Genomic DNA, 20,365 nt, shown 5'->3' with positions numbered 1-20,365 from the left:
TGTTCACCTAAATTTGGTTTTATATAGTTATTTAAGTAGTGATCCATTTTTTCCAAAACATCTTACAATCATTTATTTATATTTCAAAACAGCCTTGTAAATGAAGTCAGTTTTAACAACAATTTTAGTAATGGAAAATTTTGTACAGGAAAGTTAAAGGAAGTGATTAAGACCAGACTTGGAATCACTAAGGCCTGTGAATTGACCTTAATGTGGTGACTTTAGCTGCTATGCTTAGTTAACTATTAGCAATTAGCCTTCTCTCACCAAAACTGGAATTCATAGTCCTAAAACTATCTGGCATTTACATATAGTCATCAGAATTTTTTGGCCTCTCGATTATGCGGCAGACAACCTGAAAAAAATCTAGATTGTTTTTTCCATTGATTCTTTGTTACTTAAGTTTTTTCTTGTATTTTTCAAAAACTTCAGGAGGAAATTTTTGTTTACCTTTGATTAGCTTCATTACTTAAATTGTTTCAGCCTTCATTCCATCTCTCAACCTATCCCACACAATGTATGACTCTTCCCCCTTCTCTTTTTAAATACATCATATATATGGTTACTTGTCAGTAAATTTCAAGGAAGATTCAGCATTATCGTCCTCCAGAGAGAACACTTGAAAACAGCAGATAGTCAATATTTGCCAGTGCGTGCTATGCCGTAATAATATGTCTTGGTGGATTTATAGTCTTTGAAGCCATTTACACCTCCCTCAACCTCAATTTTCTCATCTATACAAAGGAATCCTGGTCTCTAATCTCCCTGGGAATTGAGATGAGGGTAATATAAGATAATATGTGTTAATGTTCTATAAAAATAAGGTATTTATGTTATTGTCTAGTATGATATTAATTTCTCTTTTTTTGCAAATAATAATGGAATAGGAGTTTATTCTGCCTCAGATTTTACTCAAAACCCACACGTGAATAAATGCTTAAATCATTCAGCCAGATTTTCATACCAAAAACCTAAAAGCAGTTCTTGACCTCTCACATGCTGGTTATCCACCTTTAATCTATCAGAAATTTCTGTGGCTCTGTCTTTAAAATATTACCTGATTTCAGCCAGTTTTCCCCATCAACCCTGCTACCCTTCTAATGCCAATGATAACAACTCACATGTGTTGATTACTCATTATGTTCCAGGCGCTGCTTATTTAATACTCTTATTCCTGCTAGTCTGAACCTACTTCATCCCTAACTATAATAGCCTCCTAATGGGTCTCCTTTTAGGTATTCATGCTACTCTTTCCATGTGCCAGTCAAGGATTTTTTTTTTTTAATATTTGTTTCTGGGTGGTATTAATTATAGGCAAAAGCTGCCAATGGCTTCCCATCTCAGAGTAAAGCCAAGGTCCTTACTGTGAACATAGAGCCCTCCTCCTGGCCCCCTCTAAATCCCCTCCCACAGCTCAGAACCGCGCTCATTAGGATCTAGCCATATGGCCTTCTTGACGACCCTCCATGACTCTAAGCTCTTTCCCACCATAGGACCTTGAACTTGTGATTCCCTCAGTCAACATGCATGGCTTTCTCCTTCATTCTATTCAGGTTCTCTAGTTAAGTATTATTTCTTTAAAGATGACTACAAAGGACCACCCCCTCTTCCACCCACACTCCACTTACTATCATTCTCTCTATATGTGTGTTCCGTCATTGTCTTCTTCTCCAGTGGAGGAGAAACACCATGAGGACAAACACTGTCTTCCCTACTGCTATGCTCCGTGTGCCAAAGCAGTGTGCCTGGCACAAAGGAGGTGACTGTTAATTCTTTATTGTATAAAGGAATAAATGAAACAATGGCATGAAGACTCTTGTGATACTTTTGGTCTTAGTGAAAGCTTGTTATAAAGATTAATTCCCTTAGCTCCTTAGCTTTAGCTTACTTCTTCTTCTTCTTTTTTATTTTCTTAATATGTATATACTTGACAATACTGAAGACCCATGAGAGAAATTTCTTTACAACCTTGTGTCAGGGAATGCTGTGGTTCTCCTAAGCAAATAGTGTGACTTTAATCTTACAGATACTGATTTTTTATAATTCCTTATGCCTCCCTTTTGTAATACTCTCAGAGTGCTACTCTTGTAGCCCAATTATTATAACTCTGCAGGATGATTTTTGTGTTGTAAGCTTGTAACTAGATTCAGTGTACTAGTTTCTCTTTATCTTCCGATTCCATCAGTTTACCCGTTTGGCCACTTCAGTTCTTACTGAAAAGAAATAAAATATTAAAATACTAATAGAATGTACCTATAGCAACCTCTGAGGTTCTGTTTATTCATTCTTTGTCATGTGTATCAGCTCATCAGGCTTTAAAGTAATAGACAAAATGACTTGCCCTCAATACAAGAGGCTGGCATTGGCCGGATGAAATATTTAGTGATCCTAACCATTTTAGCTCCTTGATTTGTTTATTCTTGCATTTTGTTGGAAGATTCTCCAACAAATCTGGAAGCAGTGCACTCAGGGCTCCCATGTTGATGATTGTTGCTGCCCATTCAGTGTTAAACAAGGGGCTTTGGATATTCTCTCTCTTATCATCCCCACACAAAGGAATGGAACAGTCATACTATTCCCATTAGGCTCTTGAGAGTCATTGGTGACACAGCAACCAAACTTTACGGCTCAAGTGGACATCTGAGATTAGGGCTTTTAGCCTTTCCCTGGAGCATATTGGATTGGAGTGGGTTAATCAGATTAGGTATTTGATAATATGAGATACATTTTCTAGTCCAACACTGTAATAGATGTTCAGTGTACCAGAGGGGTGATTTTGATGATTACATGATTTATGCACAGCAAACACCTACCACAGAGCCAGACAGAATTAAATATTTGATAATTCGATCATTAGCCATTACAACCTGTTATTAATATGGTATTATTTTGTTTTGTACATGTGTGATAAATTTTAATAAATTTAAGAAATTTTTTCAGACACATACTATATGTGTGTATATGTTATATAGATTGCAAGGTTTATTTTATAACATTGGAAATTGTACTTTAGCCATCTTATCCTTAATTGCCACATTTGAAAATGGAGATAACATTTCTTACAGTGTTGTTATGAATATTAGATATAATATAAAATCCTTAGCACAAAGCACAGCATATAGGAGGTGATTAATAAATAGTAGTTATCATTATGATTAATTTTACCATTCACTTTAAAATTGCTCTTCAGTCATTTTAACCATATTTTAATATATGTGCATATTCATGTATGTAATACTTTCATATGTACATACACAAAATATACACACTTGTATATATGTAATATGTGTGAATTGTGCAACACATATGTAGCATATATACACATACACATGCACACAGGTACATACACACAAATACTGAAAACTAGTTTTACCCGAGTTAGATGATACATATTTTAAGGAAAGGGAACCTAATATTTTAATCCTGTTTTAAAAGGATTTTGCACTCTACTCACTATGAATGATGTATACTAAATCAAAAATACATAAACCAAAACAAATTCAAACATAATTTTAAACATAATATACTGCACAAATGGGAGTAGCATTTAGGCACACAAATACTGTGGATTTGTTTTGCTTCCTATTAATAGAATTTAGCTTAGATGGTCTGTTTTATTTTCCCCTTTGAATTAGATAATTGTCTCAGTTTCATTACATAGAATTTTTATTAACCAGGTCAGCAGTGTTTACAAATGGAAATTGCTTTGTTACAGGATCAAATTGCATAAAGGTGGTATTAAATTGGGATTGTGACTATAATGAATTCTGTCTGTAGACATAATAGGTAAATCTTTGCTTAAAGTATTAAAAAATGTATATTTTGAACAAACTGAATAGCTACTGTCACTCTCCAAAACAAAAGGAAAAAAACCCCAGAAATGTTTATTTTCATCACAGCAAATAGGTCCAAGGTGATTGACTCTGTATAATAGCCTCCGTCTTGGTATCTCAAAGTTCATCAATCCAAACACAGCCCTATCCCTGTCATCCTTGTCCAACAACCAGAGTATCAACTCATCTTCCAGTCAACCATCTCCTAGGAGGCTCTCACTATATGCCCTCCTCCTTGCTTTATTCAGTTCGTTCATACTCACTCATTCATTTTTTTGTTCAGCCAGCAAATGTATAGTGAGTCCTTTGAAATACATGCCAGTTGCTATCCCCTCTGGACCCTACTGACTAGGGTGGAAAGAGTCATAATGCAAATAACCATGCAGACAAGTACAACACGATGTTATTAAAGTCCTTTGAAGAAGAGCTGCCTGTTATGTTAAGAGGTTATAGTAGAGGGATTTGAACAATCAAGACTTCCTGCAGGAAGTAGAGATTGAGCTGAAATCTGCAAGATTTTCAAAGGGAGGTTCGAGAGGCAGGTGGTCCAGCATGTATAAAGTGTCTGTGGCTGGTGGGGCTGGAAAAAGGCCAGTAGGTTTGTGGTGGGGAGTTGAGGGGGACAGCATGATCAGAGAGAAGGCTGGAAAGGTGAGGAGCAAACAGACTTTGAGTTGATTCTCTGTCACTTTAGCAAATTTGGTCTTTTCCCTAACTGTGATAGGTACCCATGAAAAGCTTTCAAGCAGGATGGTGATCCAATTTGCATTTTGAAAACATCACTGGACTTACAACGTGGGCTATGAATTTCAGGAGGACCAGAATAGATGCAGAGCAATCAATTAGGAAGCTATTTCATTAGTCAAGGAGAGAGATGCGTATCCCTTGAGAGAAGTGGATGATTTAAGAGATATTTAGAAGGTAAAACGAGAAACTGTTAGTGACTGATTGAATATGGGAAATGAGGGGAGAAACAGGGATCAAGGGGGAGTACTGAATTTCTCCCGGGTTCTCTTTTATCACTACTCATTTTCCCTTTTTGCTCTACCTTTTGCAACTCATACACTACCCTATATTTAGTATAGATCTTAGATATTTTCACAGGGCATTTCATTCCTTATAGCTCCTTTTGAAAACTGAAATTTGGTTCTCCCTTCATTTCAACATTTCTTCCATAGCCATCTGGAGTGGAGGGTTCCACTTCCCATAAACCGTGGTGTCCAGAAAATTGTCAACATTCTTGCCACTCATTTCAGGTTAATACTCCTCAAAGGAGCTTCAGCCTTTGGATTTCCCAATTATAGTATAACTTTACTAATTCAACCCTTTCTTTAACCTGGGATAAGGCCCTGGCGTGTTCAGGCCTTTGTTCTAGCCTATTTCTTTTTAAAATAAAACAAATATTTATTTCATTACACACACACACGGTATAACCAAAAAGGGGCATAGATTAAAAAATCATTTTCTTCTGACTTCAGTCTTTATGTTTCTAATTCCAGAGGAATTGTTTATTGCTTATGTACCTTTCCAGAGACGTTCAATAAATACACCGGCACATGTGTATGTTGTGCCTGTGTATGTATTCCTCTTTTTCACTTTAAAAATCTTGTTGTTCATTTGTAGCCAAAGTAAATTTCAGGTGCATCAAAGGTTTAAAATCTTTTTAAAAATGAAATCATATAGTAATCATATAACACTAGAAAACATATGGAAGATTTTTATTTAATGTTGGATTGTCAAAACCCATTCAAGGAAGGATTGAAAAATTCGACTGCATAAAAGTACAAAATATAATTTTCCTAAAGTGATTTTTATCTTGAGATTTAGCCCTAGGTCATACTTGTGGCTCTAGCTCTGTCTTATGGCAGCGGCTCCATTTGCGATGTCTTACATAAAAATAATTCTCTGTAAATACGCAAAGCCTCTATTAGGTACACTGAAAGAAAACAAAGGATTATTATAGTTTACATTTCCTGACAGCAAAAATAATCCACTGGACTGTCTTCGTGTCCCTTCTTTGATAGTTGAATTTAAGACTTCAGAAAATGATGATGCTTAATGATTAAACTCATTACTTTACCTTACTAAATATGATACACTCAAAACTCAAGGTATGCAAATTGTTCACCACCAAGACATTAGAAATTTTCTCCAAGTCAGAATTATTAAGAAACATTTATCTTTATAGGTTCCTTTGTATTTCGTATTTGTGTGCTCTTCTAGTAGAGAGAATTAGGTGAATGTTAGCATGTAATGTCAGCCTAACATTTCTTCGATGTAAAGTATTAAAAATGAGTAATTGAGAAGTTGAGAAATAAAGTGTTCTTTCTGAAAATATCTGAATGAACATGAGTGGTAACTTTGTTAGTATAAATTTTGTCACGCTGATCAAGACAGTTAGAAAGTGCTTTGAGTATTTGGATTGCTACTATTTGGAATGAAGAACATGGAGGCTGCAGGCACAATATTTTGGCTAACAGGCAGTTTGTTCCCAGTTGAGGACTGAGCCTATGGCTAGTAAACATTGCCCAGGAAACATGTAAGTATGGAATGCTGCTGTTCTAAACTAAAGCCTCAGCAATACTGCAGTCACAGTCAGTTGGAATCACGTTAGTTCCTTCTCCTTGAACCCTGGAGGCTTCTTTTCTGTTTAGACTTCCTTCCATGCTTTCCTCTTTTTCTTAATGCAAATCATGATTCCTCTACCTGTTTTGTTTTGTTTTGTTTTGTCAATTCTTTAAGGCTACCATGATCTATTTTATGGAATTTCTTTCCACGTATTCTCTCCTTCATGCTAACATTAAAGGAGATCCCACAGCAACTTGGTATTTTCAAGTTTTTGCTGCAAGTTACTCTGGGAAAATATCAAGAGGCTTAAAAAATAACAAATAGGAAGGCCTTTCAAATGTTTCAGCATCTCCCAAAGCAACTGCCATGTTTTACCTACTGCAAAGACAGTAACCAGAAGGGTTTTATTTTCTATCCTCATGTCACCTAGAAGGCTTGGCTGCTCTGCTGAACTCTCTTGCCACATAAATAGAATCACAAAGTGAGAAAAGGAAACGCAGGCCCTGACATTCAGGACCTGGCCTGGAACTGTCAGCTAGGCCTTGGGGTTGCTATGAGCTGGTGTTTCTCCTGTTTAATGTAAACAGTTTCACAGAATGTCAGCATCAGACAAAGCCATTCTGGTACCATGATGGAGCAAGATGAAAATCAGATCACTCTGTGACTGTGCTTGGACACAGACGAAACATGGACATTGTTTCAGCAAAAAGAATGACCAAACATTCCCCTATCTTTACTCATATGAATGAAACCTGTTCCTAACCAATTATAACTTTAGCCTATTCTAGTCTTCCCTTTGTTAGCTAAGAATTATTAAGATACCTGCTTCCTGACAGCACCCAGTTATCCCTGCTTCCTGATGGCACCCAATCTGGAGCAAAACTCCACTCTCTTGGAGCCTCCCCAAAATAACCCAACCAAAGCCCTAATACTATAATAAGTCATTTCTAATACTCTCTTACTGAGCTGCCTTGTGGTTCCCGAGGGTATTTGTTCTCCATCGCTACAATGAGTAACGAACCCAACTTGCTTTCGACTATAGATGTGTGCCTTGTTGTCCTTTACTGGAGGGCAGTGTACCAGAGAGAGAATGGGGCAAGACTGTACAGTACGTGTGGGCCACTTCAAGGACTGAGGTTTTTACTCTGAGTGAGATGGGGTGCCATGGGAAGATTTTACTTTTTTAACTTTCAAAATTTTATATTTTAAAAAATTTTGTAGTAGTTTCCAGTTGAGAGAGACATTGCAAGAACTATACAGAGAACTCAAACATATACTACATACAGATTCACAGATTATTATCAGTTTGCCCATTTGTTTTATATATAAACTTACTTTCTTCTGAGTCATTTCAGAGTAAATTGCAGACATCATCATGTCCTTTTACCTCTAAATAATTCATAGTCTGTTTTCTAAAATAGAGGACAGTCACTTAAATGTATAATGATTAAATCAGAAAATTTAATATTTATACAATATTATTATCCAATTTATAGGCCTCATTCAGACTTTACCAATTGCCCCAAAAATATCCTTTATGTAATTTTTGCTTTTTACCTGAATCATAGATGAACACATTAAGCACATCTATGATAACTGCTTTAACTTCTTTGAAAATTCCATCATTTCTGTCCTATCTATTTTTGCTTCTATTGACTAAATTTTCAGGATCCAATCAAGGATCATGTGTTACATTTAGTTTTTATGTATCTCTAGATTTCTTTAATCTATAACAATTACTCAGCCTTTCTTTGTCTTTTTTGACATTGATACCTTTGAGAAGTATAGGCCTTTTATTTTGTAGAATACCCCTCAATTCGTGTTTTTTGATTTCTCCTCATAATTAGATTTAGTTTATGCATTTTTGGGTGAAAATGACTTGTCAGCTTTTTTGGAAATTAGTTGATCATATATTTGTGAGTCTATTTCTGAACTGTATATCCAGATCCACTAACCAATCTGTCTGTACATAAGTCAGTACCATACAGTGTTAATTTTTATAGCTCTATAGTGTATATAGAAATCAGGTACTGTAAGTCTGCCAACTTTTTAGCTAATGTAAGTGCTTTGCATTTCCATACACATTTTAGAATCATTTTGTTAATTTATACAAAATCCTACTGAAATTTTGATTGGGGTTATATTGAAATTATAGTTAGATTTGGAGAGAATTGAGTTCTTAACAATATTGAGTTTTATAATCCATAAAACTGATATGTACCTCCATTTATTTAGGGTCTCTTTTCCTATCAATATTGTGTAGTTATCAGTGTAAAGGCCGGGCATGTATTTTGTTAAATTTATCCCTAGAATTTCATGTTTTGGGATGCCATTTTAAAGGATTTTTTAAAATTTCAGATTCCAGTTATTTATTTGTAACATATGGAAATGTAATTGATTTTTGTATATTGATGACATGTAACCTTGCTAAACTTACTTGCTGGTACGAATAGCTTTTTTGTAGATTTTATAGAATTGTAGGTGAACACATTGAGCGCATTTATGATAGCTGCTTTAACTTCTTTGATAATTGCATCATCTCTGTTTTATCTATATTTGCTTCTATTGACTGATATTTCTCCTGGTTTTAGATCACATTTTCCTACTTCCTCATATGCTCTTAATTTTTAATTTGATGCTGGACATTGTGATTTCTATGTTGCTAAGTGCTGAAGTTTGGTAAATTCCTTTAAAAAGCATTGAACTTTGTTCTAGAGACACTTAAGTTGCTTACAGTTCTGTTTGGTCCATTTGAGTCTTATTTTTAAGTTTTTGTAAAGACAGGTTTAAGATAGAAGTCAGCAAATTTTTAGTCAATTTTTTTTTTTTAACTTAAGGGAAACTTTATTTAGTCTTCTTTTTAAAGCAGTGTAGTTTAAAAACAAGTTGAGGGACTTCCCTGGTGGCGCAGTGGATAAGACTCTGCACTCGTAGTGCAGGGGGCCCGGGTTCGATCCCTGGTCAGGGAACTAGATCCCACATGCATGCAACTAAGAGTTCGCATGCCACAACTAAGGAGCCCACGTGTTGCAACTAAGGAGCTGGTGAGCCGCAACTACGGAGTCCTGGAGCCACAACTAAGGAGCCTGCCTGCCACAACTAAGACTTAGTGCAACCAAATAAATAAATAAATATTAAAAGAAAAAAAAGATGAATAAGGTCTAAGAACCTAATGTACAACATGGTGACTATAGCTGATAACACTGTGTTGTATAATTAAAATTAATTTGCTAAGAGAGTTGAACTTAAGTGTTCTTACCAAAAAATTAAAAAAATAAAAATAACAATAAGTAAATAAATAAAAACAAGTTGAGGTTAAGAGAACAGTATGTTCAGAGAGTGAATATGTTCAGCTGTGCAGGTCATATGGTCCTGACTGAAACTACTCAACTACCATTTCAATGTGCAAATAACCATAGATAATATCAATATATAAACAAGTGGGCATGGCTAAGTCCCAATAAAATGTTATTTACTGAAACAGGTGGTAGGCCAGATTTGGTCCTGAGACTATAGTTCCAATCCATGGTCTAGAGACTACTTCCTGCTAGAGTCTCTTTGCTTGTTACTAAATTGTACCCTTTCTGGATTTCCTACTGAATGCCCTGTTTATTCGCCAAGGACTCTCCACTCTGGCTGGCAGTAACTCAAAGATATCTGGCCTTCTGTAAATTCTGGTAATTTTTCAGCTTATATCTCCTAGTTATTGTTTTCTTAGAAGTTGTTCTGTGTCTCTCTTTGTGGATTTTACCCTGCAAACATGAAAATAAGAATTCAGCAAAGCCTTAAGCATATCTCTGGATCTCCTTAGCTACATACCTCCTGTTCCTCCACCACACTGCCTTGCAAATTCTATCTGTCTGAGACTCTGTCTTCTCAACTCACTGCAACCTCACTTTCTGCTGGGCTGACCATTTTGGAGCTACAGTCTAGAAAGTTCCTCCAAGAAGTCTGGCATGATCCTATATAGGATTTGCCTTTTTTTCCCGTTCTCTAAGAGATCACAGTCCTGTGCTTTCTGTTGTGCAGTGTCTGCGAACACTTGTTTCATAGATTTTCCCCAGGTTTCTAGTTGTTTATGGCTGGAGGATAATTTCATACCTTCTTACTCTTTCTTACTACGTGTGCTAAGAACCAGAGTCCTCTCATTACTTATTTTGATGCTGAAATTATTTCTGATTTGACCAGTAGTTCAACCTTTCATCATAATGATGTAATTTTTGGAGAACTTCATTAATTTTTGGCACACACACAAAAAAATTCCCAGGCTCATCTTGGACTTTCTTTTCCTTAGCTCCAAACAGACCATTTTCCCAAGAAGACCTAGTTCCTTGTAATGGGGAATAGTATTTAAATAACGTAGACTTCGGGGCAGAGAAGTAACATTCAATTTATTTAAAATATCACCAAGTAAATATCTTTGTAAATATTTGTAATATTTTTATTGAAGTATAGTTGATGCATAATGTGTTAATTTCTGCTGTACAGCAAAGTGATTCAGTTATGTGTGTGTATATATATATATCTACACACACACATATTCTTTTTTATATTCTTTTCCATTATGGTTTATCATAGGATATTGAATATAGTTCCCTGTGCTATACAATAGGACTTTGTTTTTTATCCATTCTATATATAATAGCTTATATCTGTTAACCTCAGCATGGTTCTTTATTGTTTAATGGACCATACAGGGCAAGGGTTGGGTGCAGAGATCAGGAAGGAAAGCACTGCAATGCAATCACAAAAAAATGATAGTGGCTTGAGCCCAAATAGTAACAGTAGAGGTAATGAGATATATTCTAATGGTAGGATTGACAATTGACAGAATTCACTGGAAGATTACATGTGAGTTATGAGATAAAATGTTGTGTATATTATTATTACAGCTCCTAGAACGTGGGGCCATCCTCAATTACAAGATGGTCCGTCATCCAAAATTTGGTTCAGATATCAAGACTGATGACGCCACATACACACCAAGATGGTTTGAAAATGTCTGTTACTCACATAATGAGGCTTTCTAGGAAATCAAGGTAGCTCCTAGGCATGTCCAAAAGTAGTTTTAGAGAACGAGGAAAGAAAACTGGGATAGAGTTTTATGGTGGTTAGGTGGTGGGACCTGGCTAAGGATTCCTGTGCACAGGTAGGGGCTTGCGTAGTTTGAATCTTCTACCAACAGGGGGAGCACCTGGACTTTCTTACCAGCTTTCGCAGATGTGGAACACAATGGGAAGGGCTCTCAGCAATCACGTCATACATCAAAAAGTGGAGTCAGACTCTACCATACAGAGCTCCTCACAAGATATTTTTTCTCTGAATAACTGGAGTTGCCATTAATACAGATGAGAAAGACTGTTCAGTGAGAAAGTTTGGAGGGGAAGAATCAGAGTTTGAATTTAAGCGTATTAAGTTTCAGATGTCTCTAAGGTTTACATGGGAGGTTTTTAACTTTTATAATTAGTTCTTTCTTACAAAATTAAACTGCCTATCAACAGGGTCACTGCCTAATTTAAACAATAGTTTTTTCTGTAAAAATGAACACAGTTTCATAAGAACCTTAATATCAGAATCATTTAAAGGTATACACCCTACTTCCAGGTAGCTGATTTCTTTGGACAAAACAACAGGCATGGAAGATAATTTAGAAATAGGTAAATAACAGTAGTTGATAACTTCCCTTGATGTTTACCAAAAAATGTTGTTTGTTATTTTATGAATAGAATGCATTATAGCAGTGAAATTTTCTTTATTAACATAGAGGGCTTTCTGTTCAAAATTAATCTTGGGTAATATTCGGATTACTGTGTTTTTAAATTATGCAGGTATTTATGTTTTAGATATATAAAACTTAATCACTGTGACTATCTTAAAATACTAGCTATATTGATTGTGGGATATATCAGGCTCTATGTTTCCATTTAGAAACATGTCCAAATTATTTTCTTGTGTGTTTTAAAAGAATTGGATTTTAGCTTGATTCACTTGCTTTGGAGAAAAGCATCTTTAAAACCAGTAAATTTGTTTTTACTCCCCAAACAAATTGGAATTGACAGAATCAATACAAATATCAATTGTATAACATCAAATGATCTAGTAATTTCTCAGGTTCTCAACAGATCCATGAGAGATACTGCATCTAGTAGTCAACACCACCATTTCTGTCCCTCGGTGGTCTTGTGTTTGCGATAGTTGACCTATCACTGCTCTTCAAGTCAATGGATTTTTAAAAAATAATTCTGAAGACAACAGACCTGGGTCCAAATTGCATTTCTGCTCTTGAAAAATCAGCAAGTCATTTTACATCTATAATCCTCAGTTTTCTCATCTATAAATGAGAGGGTTAATGTAAGTGATCTCCATTTCCATTAAAGCTCAAAAATGCTTTAATGTTACAATTCTGAGTCAAGCTCTGTAATTGAAACATCAAATGTATTTTGTCTTAACCTCCAATCTGCTAGCTGAACCGGGCACCTAAATAAAAATAGTTTAATCCCACACTGCAAGAAAAGAAAATGGTAGCAATTAACCCAGACAAGAAAGTTTTGTTAGAGACAGAATGCATGGTTGAAACTTATTTTCAAAGGCTTTGCAAGCGTGAAGGCCATTTAATTAGGCAATCTTGAGCGTGCAGTCCAAGAAGAGTTTAGCACACAAAATGGCTAGGAGGCTTCAGAACACCAGCCTCTTCCCCAGTGGTTTCTACATGGCCTTCCATTCCTCTCCAGCCACTTCTTCTCTCTTAGCCATCTATTTTCTAAAATGTGACCGATCCAGAACATAAAAGCTTTTCTATGAGATTTTATCAGCAGGAGTTTCCAATTCCCAGAACACCTTCCATTAAATCCCTGAATCACTTCGTACCTCTAATGCACACCAATCCTCAATCTTCGGACACTCTGCCTCAGGCCATGGAAGCTACCATCTAAAAATGAAGTAGAAAGTGGTATTACCAGCTCCCCTAACTGGCAGACAAGGAAGATGGGAAGGAAAAAACTTTCAGATACTATAGTGTCACAAAGCAAATGTGAAGCTGATGTCCCAAGCTGGATCTCAGAACAACTTTTCCTGCTGAAATATTGTCACCCATGGTGGTTATGTTCTATTGTAATATTGGAGCAGGACAATAATAGTACCTTGACTGTGCATGTTGAACTGGTTTATCATTTCCAAAACACTTTGGCTCATTCATTTATTTAACTAATATTTACTGATTGCCTATGAAGGGCCAGGCACTGTTCTAGGTACTGGTGATATAAACTAGTCTCTCTAATTAGCTTAACTTCTCTGGTTTTTACTATTTTTCTTTCTCTTTAGATAGGGGCACTAAAGCTCATCAAGTGTAAGTATGATCCAAGTCGCATAACTGATAAGTATCAGAATCAGTTCAAACTCAGTTGTTCAAAAGCATTGCTCTTTATCTTAAACTCTGTGGAAAAGTCTTTATGGTTGACATTGCTTTGTCAGGAAATTGCTCCTAAAATTCCAAACAACTGACAAATAAATAAGTGTTTTGGAGAAAAAAAATCTGTTGGAAAGTTGGATATTACTTGTATATTCATGTCCCTGCTTCTGAGGAAGTATCATATATGTTTGACTTCTGATAAATGTTGGAGTGCAAGGATGCTGATGGAATGTACTTTCAAATACCCTGTAATATATAAAATCTTACTACCCTAAAGGTTTTGTTTCAGGATAAAAAATGGGAAGCCTCACTTTGCCTTTTATATTTTTTGAGTATAGCTTACAGGGAGTGCTGTATTTGAGGAGGATTGGGGTACTTTCCTAGATCAATAAATTGATGCTTAATTTTTTTTTTTTCATTTTGAATGGTGCTTGTGAGTGATCTATAGACCAGAACCTAGAGGGGATTAGGAGAGAGAGAGGTAGGGGTCAGATGCCCCAAACTCCGAAGGACACCATGTTTCTTTACACATTAAAGGGAATCTACTCTTACTACCTTTTAACCTCACTAATGTGTTAGGAGTGTCTCCTCATCCTTTCTTTGTTTGTTTTCTGTTTTTTAGGTTACTGTCCGTATGGTTATCGGGAATGTCAGAACGGCAAATGTTATAAACCGGAGCAAAGCTGTAATTTTGTAGACGACTGTGGAGATTATACTGATGAAAATGACTGCGGTAGCTCCTGTACTTTTGAAAAAGGCTGGTGTGGTTGGCAAAACTCTTTGGCTGAAAACTTTGATTGGGTTTTGGGGGTTGGCTCTCCTCAAAGCCTAAGACCTCCCAGAGACCACACACTTGGAAATGAAAATGGTAGGTTATTAGGTTGTTCCAGGCACTCTAATCACATTCACAGTGAGCATCACGTTATCTTCCCTGAGAGCATCTGGAGAGACCACCGTGGTGCCAGGGCAACTAAGTTGAACGTTTAACAAGTGTATTTGTCTCCCGGGACTGCATAACAGACTGCCACAGACTGGGTGGTGTAAACAGCAGACATTTATTGTCTCACAGTTTTGGAGGCTAGAAATCTGAAATCAAGGTGTCAGTAGGGCTAGTTCCTTTTGAGGTCCTTGAAGGAGAATCATCTGTTCCATGCCTCTCACCTAGCTTCTGGTAGCTTCAGACACTACTTGGCTTGTAGGTGGTACTCTCCTTCTGTCTTTGCATTGTCTTCCCTCTATGCATGTCTATCTCTGTGTCTAAATTTCCCCTTTTTATTACAACAGTCTTATTGGACTAGGGCCCACCTTCATGACTTTATTTTAACTTGCTCATCAGCACAGACCCTATTTCCTAATAAGGTCACAGTCACAGGGCCTGGAATTAGGACTTTCACATCTTTTGGGGGGACACCATTTAACATATAACAGTGAGTAATTAAAATTGTATATTACTTTGATAATTGTAGATAGATGATAATATATGCTGCTCTCAGGTACCTTTCCTAAATGACACATACTTGTAATCAATAACCGTGAATTCTGCCACTCATTTGATCATTAGAGAGTCATTTAACTTTTCAGATTCTCAAACTTCTCATCTGTCCAATGGAGATAATAGAATTTGCCCTGCGTACCAAACAGGGATTGTCAAGATCAAATGAGATGATCTGTATGAAGGGGAAAGCAGTTAGAAAGCTGTACAGGCGTGCAGTTGTAGCTGTAAGATCATCTATGTGAAGGGTGCTAGGTATGGCTCGTTTTTACAGTGAACTGAGGTCAGGTCTCAGATTCATTGGTCAAGGGGCAAAAGACATTAGGAGAATAAAGAAGGGATCCTGAATTCCTGGATGCTACAGAGTAGGAAATATTGACATTTCACAGGCCTGTGATAAAACAGAGCTCTCCAAGCCAGACCAAGCATGCCAAAGAAAGGTAGGTGTAAGTTTCATTCAAACACTCAGCTATACATACATAAGATGTTTTGGATATTTGGATACACAAGCAGAAAACTCAATATCTTTCCTTGTGTGTTATATATTAAAATCCTCAGCATTTCATTTATGTACTCAACAGATGACTGAATTTTTGAAAGTATGTCATATCCCTCTGTTTATATTTCATAGACAATCTTTGCATTGTTTTACAATAACTGGAGAGTTTGAGGAGTCCATGAAATAATTTCTATAACTCTCTTGTTGAGTCCATGGCATAAATATCCTGTCAGATCAGTTAATCTGCATACCGTGAAGTACTTTGCTTAAAACAGAGACAGTTGGAAATTGTTCTGTCAGTGAGCCAGAGGCAACGCTATTAGATTTCCTTTCTCTTTCAAGTAGAAATACCTTTGGCAGTTCAGATCATAGAAATGTAATTAAAAACCCGAAGATGGAAAAGCTAACATAATCCCCTCAATGTCATTTTTGCGTTATCTGAATCCCATCTTGTTCCCAGGGCACTTCTTGTATCTGGAGGCTACTCCGGTGGGCCTTCGGGGCGAAGAAGCACACCTCAAGAGTGGTCTGTGGCAAGAAGCCAGCGCTGCCTGTACCATGAGCTTCTGGTATTTTATATCCAGAAAAGCCACAGGGTCCATTCAGGTCCTCATTAAGGTAGGATCTTCTCCTGCAATGCCTCTGAGCTTAGTGAAGTTTCCTAGAGACAGCACATGGCCAAAAGGAGATTATCACAACTCTGCTTACCTGGCCCTGGGAAGCCTCCTCCCATCAGAGGGAGCTGCTACTTGTGGTTCAGATGCTCTGTGGGGTTTGGTAAACTGGGCGTGGGAAGCAGCTTTGAGCCCAGTGTCATGCCCTGTGGTTATGACTGAATCCCAGAGACTCCTTTTTATGGTAACAGTAAGTCTAAGACACGCAAGTTTAGGTATTTCTTTCCCAGTCCTTCTCAGTAAAAGAAACTAGATTATTTGTACATCTGAAAGGAGAGCAGCTATCCATTTTAACTCATATATGAACAATCATTAAGGGAATTAATATTAGACATTCTGGTTCTAAGCACACACCATGCAAAGGACAGAACCGATCAGGAGAATGATGAAGGTATGATTACATTGAACTGCTTATTAACTGTGACACAGTAATGCATTTTCTTACTGTGGGTTAATTAGATGTTTCTGTCAGGGCTTTAATTTCATTTAACAGAGAGACAGTGTTCAGGGACCAAAATACCAAAGTATACATTAATATTAATGAGACGTGGTTCATATACCTTTACTCTTTGGCAAGTTACAACAGCAGCAAAAAGCAGATAAGTGTGTGTGTGTGTATGTGTGTGTGTGTGTACACACATGTGTGTTCATTTCAAGAATCTCGTTAGAATTCCAAGCAAGCTTACTCTAAAACCATGCTCTAGAGGCCATTGCTGTTTTATCACACATGGGCTTTGGTGAAGTGCCCTGACACTGATAGAAAATGCCTGACCAGAATACCAAAGGCCTCATATATCTGAATAGCTAATGCTGCATAGTTCATGTTTTATCTAAAACCTGAGTTACCTTTATATGTTAGGACTCTTCTATAATAATGCAGAAAGGCCTGCCTAATAAAATACGTGCAACAATACCACAGTGATTTATTCTTATATTTAAATATGAAAACTTACTGAAATGTAAGGCTTCAAGTTCTTGTAAGAGTATTTTGCCAGTACTCTATTGAATGTGATACTGGATTATATGGTCTGTACTGCTCAGTAACAAAAATTCAACTGAGTAAATTTAAAGATCAAATTGCTTTATTGAACGATTCAAGAATTGGACAGCATCCCATGTAGCAAATAAATAGAAAGGAGCCCTGCCAAGTTGTGGAAAAGGAGAGGTTTTTAAAGGCAGAAAGGAGGCAGAAAAAAGAAATTACTAGCAAAAAATGCATTGCTTCAGGGAAGGTTGCCCTTCGGAGGAGGATGGAAGGGTTCTGTTGGGCAGATTACTTTCCTAGTGCTGACTGGTTATGATTACAGTCCTGAGGGAACTTGAAACTGCAGTTAGGTTAAGTGTTAAGTGTTAGTTTCCTGTCATGGGGCTTAGCACAAGTGACTCCATTTTGAACCTCTTTTCTCTTTTTTCAACTGTACCATGTGAAGGACTTGGTGCACTGGATTTTGCTTTTATTATTTGTTTCACTCATATTTACATTTCTCCTCTCTTATAGTAATAAACTTTATATTACTATAAAATGCAAAGTTAAACTATTTTGAGATATAAGTCTTCCTATCAAGTCACGTTGAGCTCCCATGGTTCCTCCAATTGATTCCTATGGACATTTAACAGCATCTTTAGAGACCCGTTTTCCTACTGTATTAAAAAAACACATAAAAAAATATGCCTATTATTATTCAGTGACATTTATTACAAAGGAGAGAAATCTTTCATAATATATATTGATTTTATATTCATGAATTTTAGGTCAATTGTTTCATTTTTGGTAATTAACAATACATATTTTTGATCATCATTACAAAGTACTTCTTAGGCTTCTCTCTGTGTGGAACCATGCTGGATTTTTACCTTGCTCATTCGTTGAAAATTGTCCTAGCCAGATGGCAAACACAGTAGGGGCAGGGATGCGACCTTTTCTTTCTTTCTTTATTCCTCATCTTTTAAAATGTTCCCAATCTATACATATGTTGCCCCTGGCCCAGTTTCCTCTGCCTTTCCTCAGGAATGCCTCCTTCTGTGTTCCCCTCTTCCCTCCATACCAAGGCCAACACAATCTGGTAGATTCAGCCTTTCACAAAACATTCCTTGACCGCTTTTGCCCACCATGATTATTCCTTTTTATCTGAGTGTCCATCACAACTCCAGAAATTCTTCTTGCTCACTGGCTGTTCATTTATATTTATTCTATTTCAATAGATACATTATAAAATATTTAAGGCAAAGCCTTGAGGCTTTAGTCCTTATGTCTCTCAGCTCTTCAGAGAAGGGACTGCTGGGTGAAGGGATTGCAGAGCCCAGTGCTGGGCTCAGGACACCCCTTGTTTGAGATAATCCTTGCGCAGGAATGGCTGTTATGCCTCATGCACAACATTAAAGTCTAATCTGGAGAATCTGAAATCTAGGTCTGAAATATATACATGCAATCAGATGCAAAAGGCATGTAACCACTGACCAAGAATTTAATGACAATCTAGTTTTTTTTTTTTTTTTTTAAAGGTAAATCTTTATTTATTTATTTATTTATTTATTTTTGGCTGTGCTGGGTCTTCGGTTCGTGCGAGGGCTTTCTCTAGTTGCGGCAAGCGGGGGCCACTCTTTCATCGCGGTGCGGGGACCGCTCTTCATCGCGGTGCGCGGGCCTTTCACTATCGCGGCCCCTCCCGTTGCGGGGCACAGGCTCCAGACGCGCAGGCTCAGCAGTTGTGGCTCACGGGCCCAGCCACTCCGCGGCATGTGGGATCTTCCCAGACCAGGGCTCGAACCCGTGTCCCCTGCATTAGCAGGCAGACTCTCAACCACTGCGCCACCAGGGAAGCCCCTCTAGTTTTAAAGGGTAGTATTGATTACAGATCACAACCAGAATAATACATACTGAGAGTTACATTTACCAACACACACTATTTCAGGTAATTCTTAGCACAACCCTCTGAGGTAAATAAAGTGAGCCCCATTTTACTAAAGAGGGTCCCATAGAAATAACCTAATCATCCTATAGCCACATAGCCAGTCAGTGACAGATGGGAGTTTGAATCCAGGTATGTTTACATCCCAAACTTATGTGTTCACCCCTCACCCTTATCCCCAGTGTTTCTCACTGATAATACTGAGTTTTCTACTCTTCATAATGAAATCGAGATTCTGTTTTACTGAGATCCATATTCATTGCACAGAATCATTTTTTAAGGGGAAAAATGAATAATGATTCTTATAATGGATATGCGTGATTCTTAAACTATCCTGTTATAAAGGAGTGAATTCAGGGAAACCCCAGCAAGGCAAAGCTACTGTTTTAGGAAACACTCAGTAAAGAACAGTACTATTTTACATATTGTTTGTATTATATTTTCCTTCTATATTTCTTGCTTTCAGTCACGTGAAGACTACTTTTCACTAAAGAGATGTAATTAAATCAAATGTAATCTATGTGTCTTAAAGTGACTGGTGAATTCTGAGAAGAGGGAAAGAGCATCTTATTGAGAAATTAACCTTAATTTTTTTCTTTCCTTGAAGTCTGCTTTAGTTATAAATGTAAAGCACACACAATAAAATGAAGTAGCTACAGTTTTTCAAGAGAAATTACTTTTTAAAATACAATAGTTTGCTTTTTTAAATGAGAACAAAGAGTCTACCAGGTAGAAGGATTATTAGCTATCCCTCACTGCTTGGGCCAAGCCACTTTGTAAGTGGGATTTAGTCCATGGGAATTGCTTGTGACCCCTGCCATTCCACTGTGTTCATTTAATGGGTGAGTCAGTCAAAACTCAGATGGCCTAAGTAAGAAGTCCAAGGTTATAAGTAAGTGGATGAGCTAGGACTTGAACTCAGGTATTATAAAAATTAAGATGAGAATGTTACACAATCTGGTTTCTGTCTTTCTATGAGAGA

The 20,365-nt window shown here is 37.0% G+C and overlaps 1 protein-coding gene across 1 annotated transcript in view; it reads left to right on the top strand.

Annotated features, from left to right (window-relative positions):
• MALRD1 (MAM and LDL receptor class A domain containing 1) overlaps positions 1-20,365 on the top strand; it is a 612,855-nt gene that overhangs the window by 336,344 nt on the left and 256,146 nt on the right. The window contains exons 27-28 of the mRNA XM_036841268.1: positions 14,432-14,677; positions 16,261-16,418. Of these exons, the coding sequence (XP_036697163.1) occupies positions 14,432-14,677; positions 16,261-16,418 (404 nt within the window). The remainder of the gene's footprint in view (positions 1-14,431; positions 14,678-16,260; positions 16,419-20,365) is intronic.

The sequence above is a fragment of the Balaenoptera musculus genome, chromosome 2, assembly GCF_009873245.2.
Source record: "Balaenoptera musculus isolate JJ_BM4_2016_0621 chromosome 2, mBalMus1.pri.v3, whole genome shotgun sequence".
Taxonomy (NCBI): Eukaryota; Metazoa; Chordata; class Mammalia; order Artiodactyla; family Balaenopteridae; genus Balaenoptera; species Balaenoptera musculus.
This window is presented reverse-complemented; position numbering and strand designations above follow the sequence as displayed.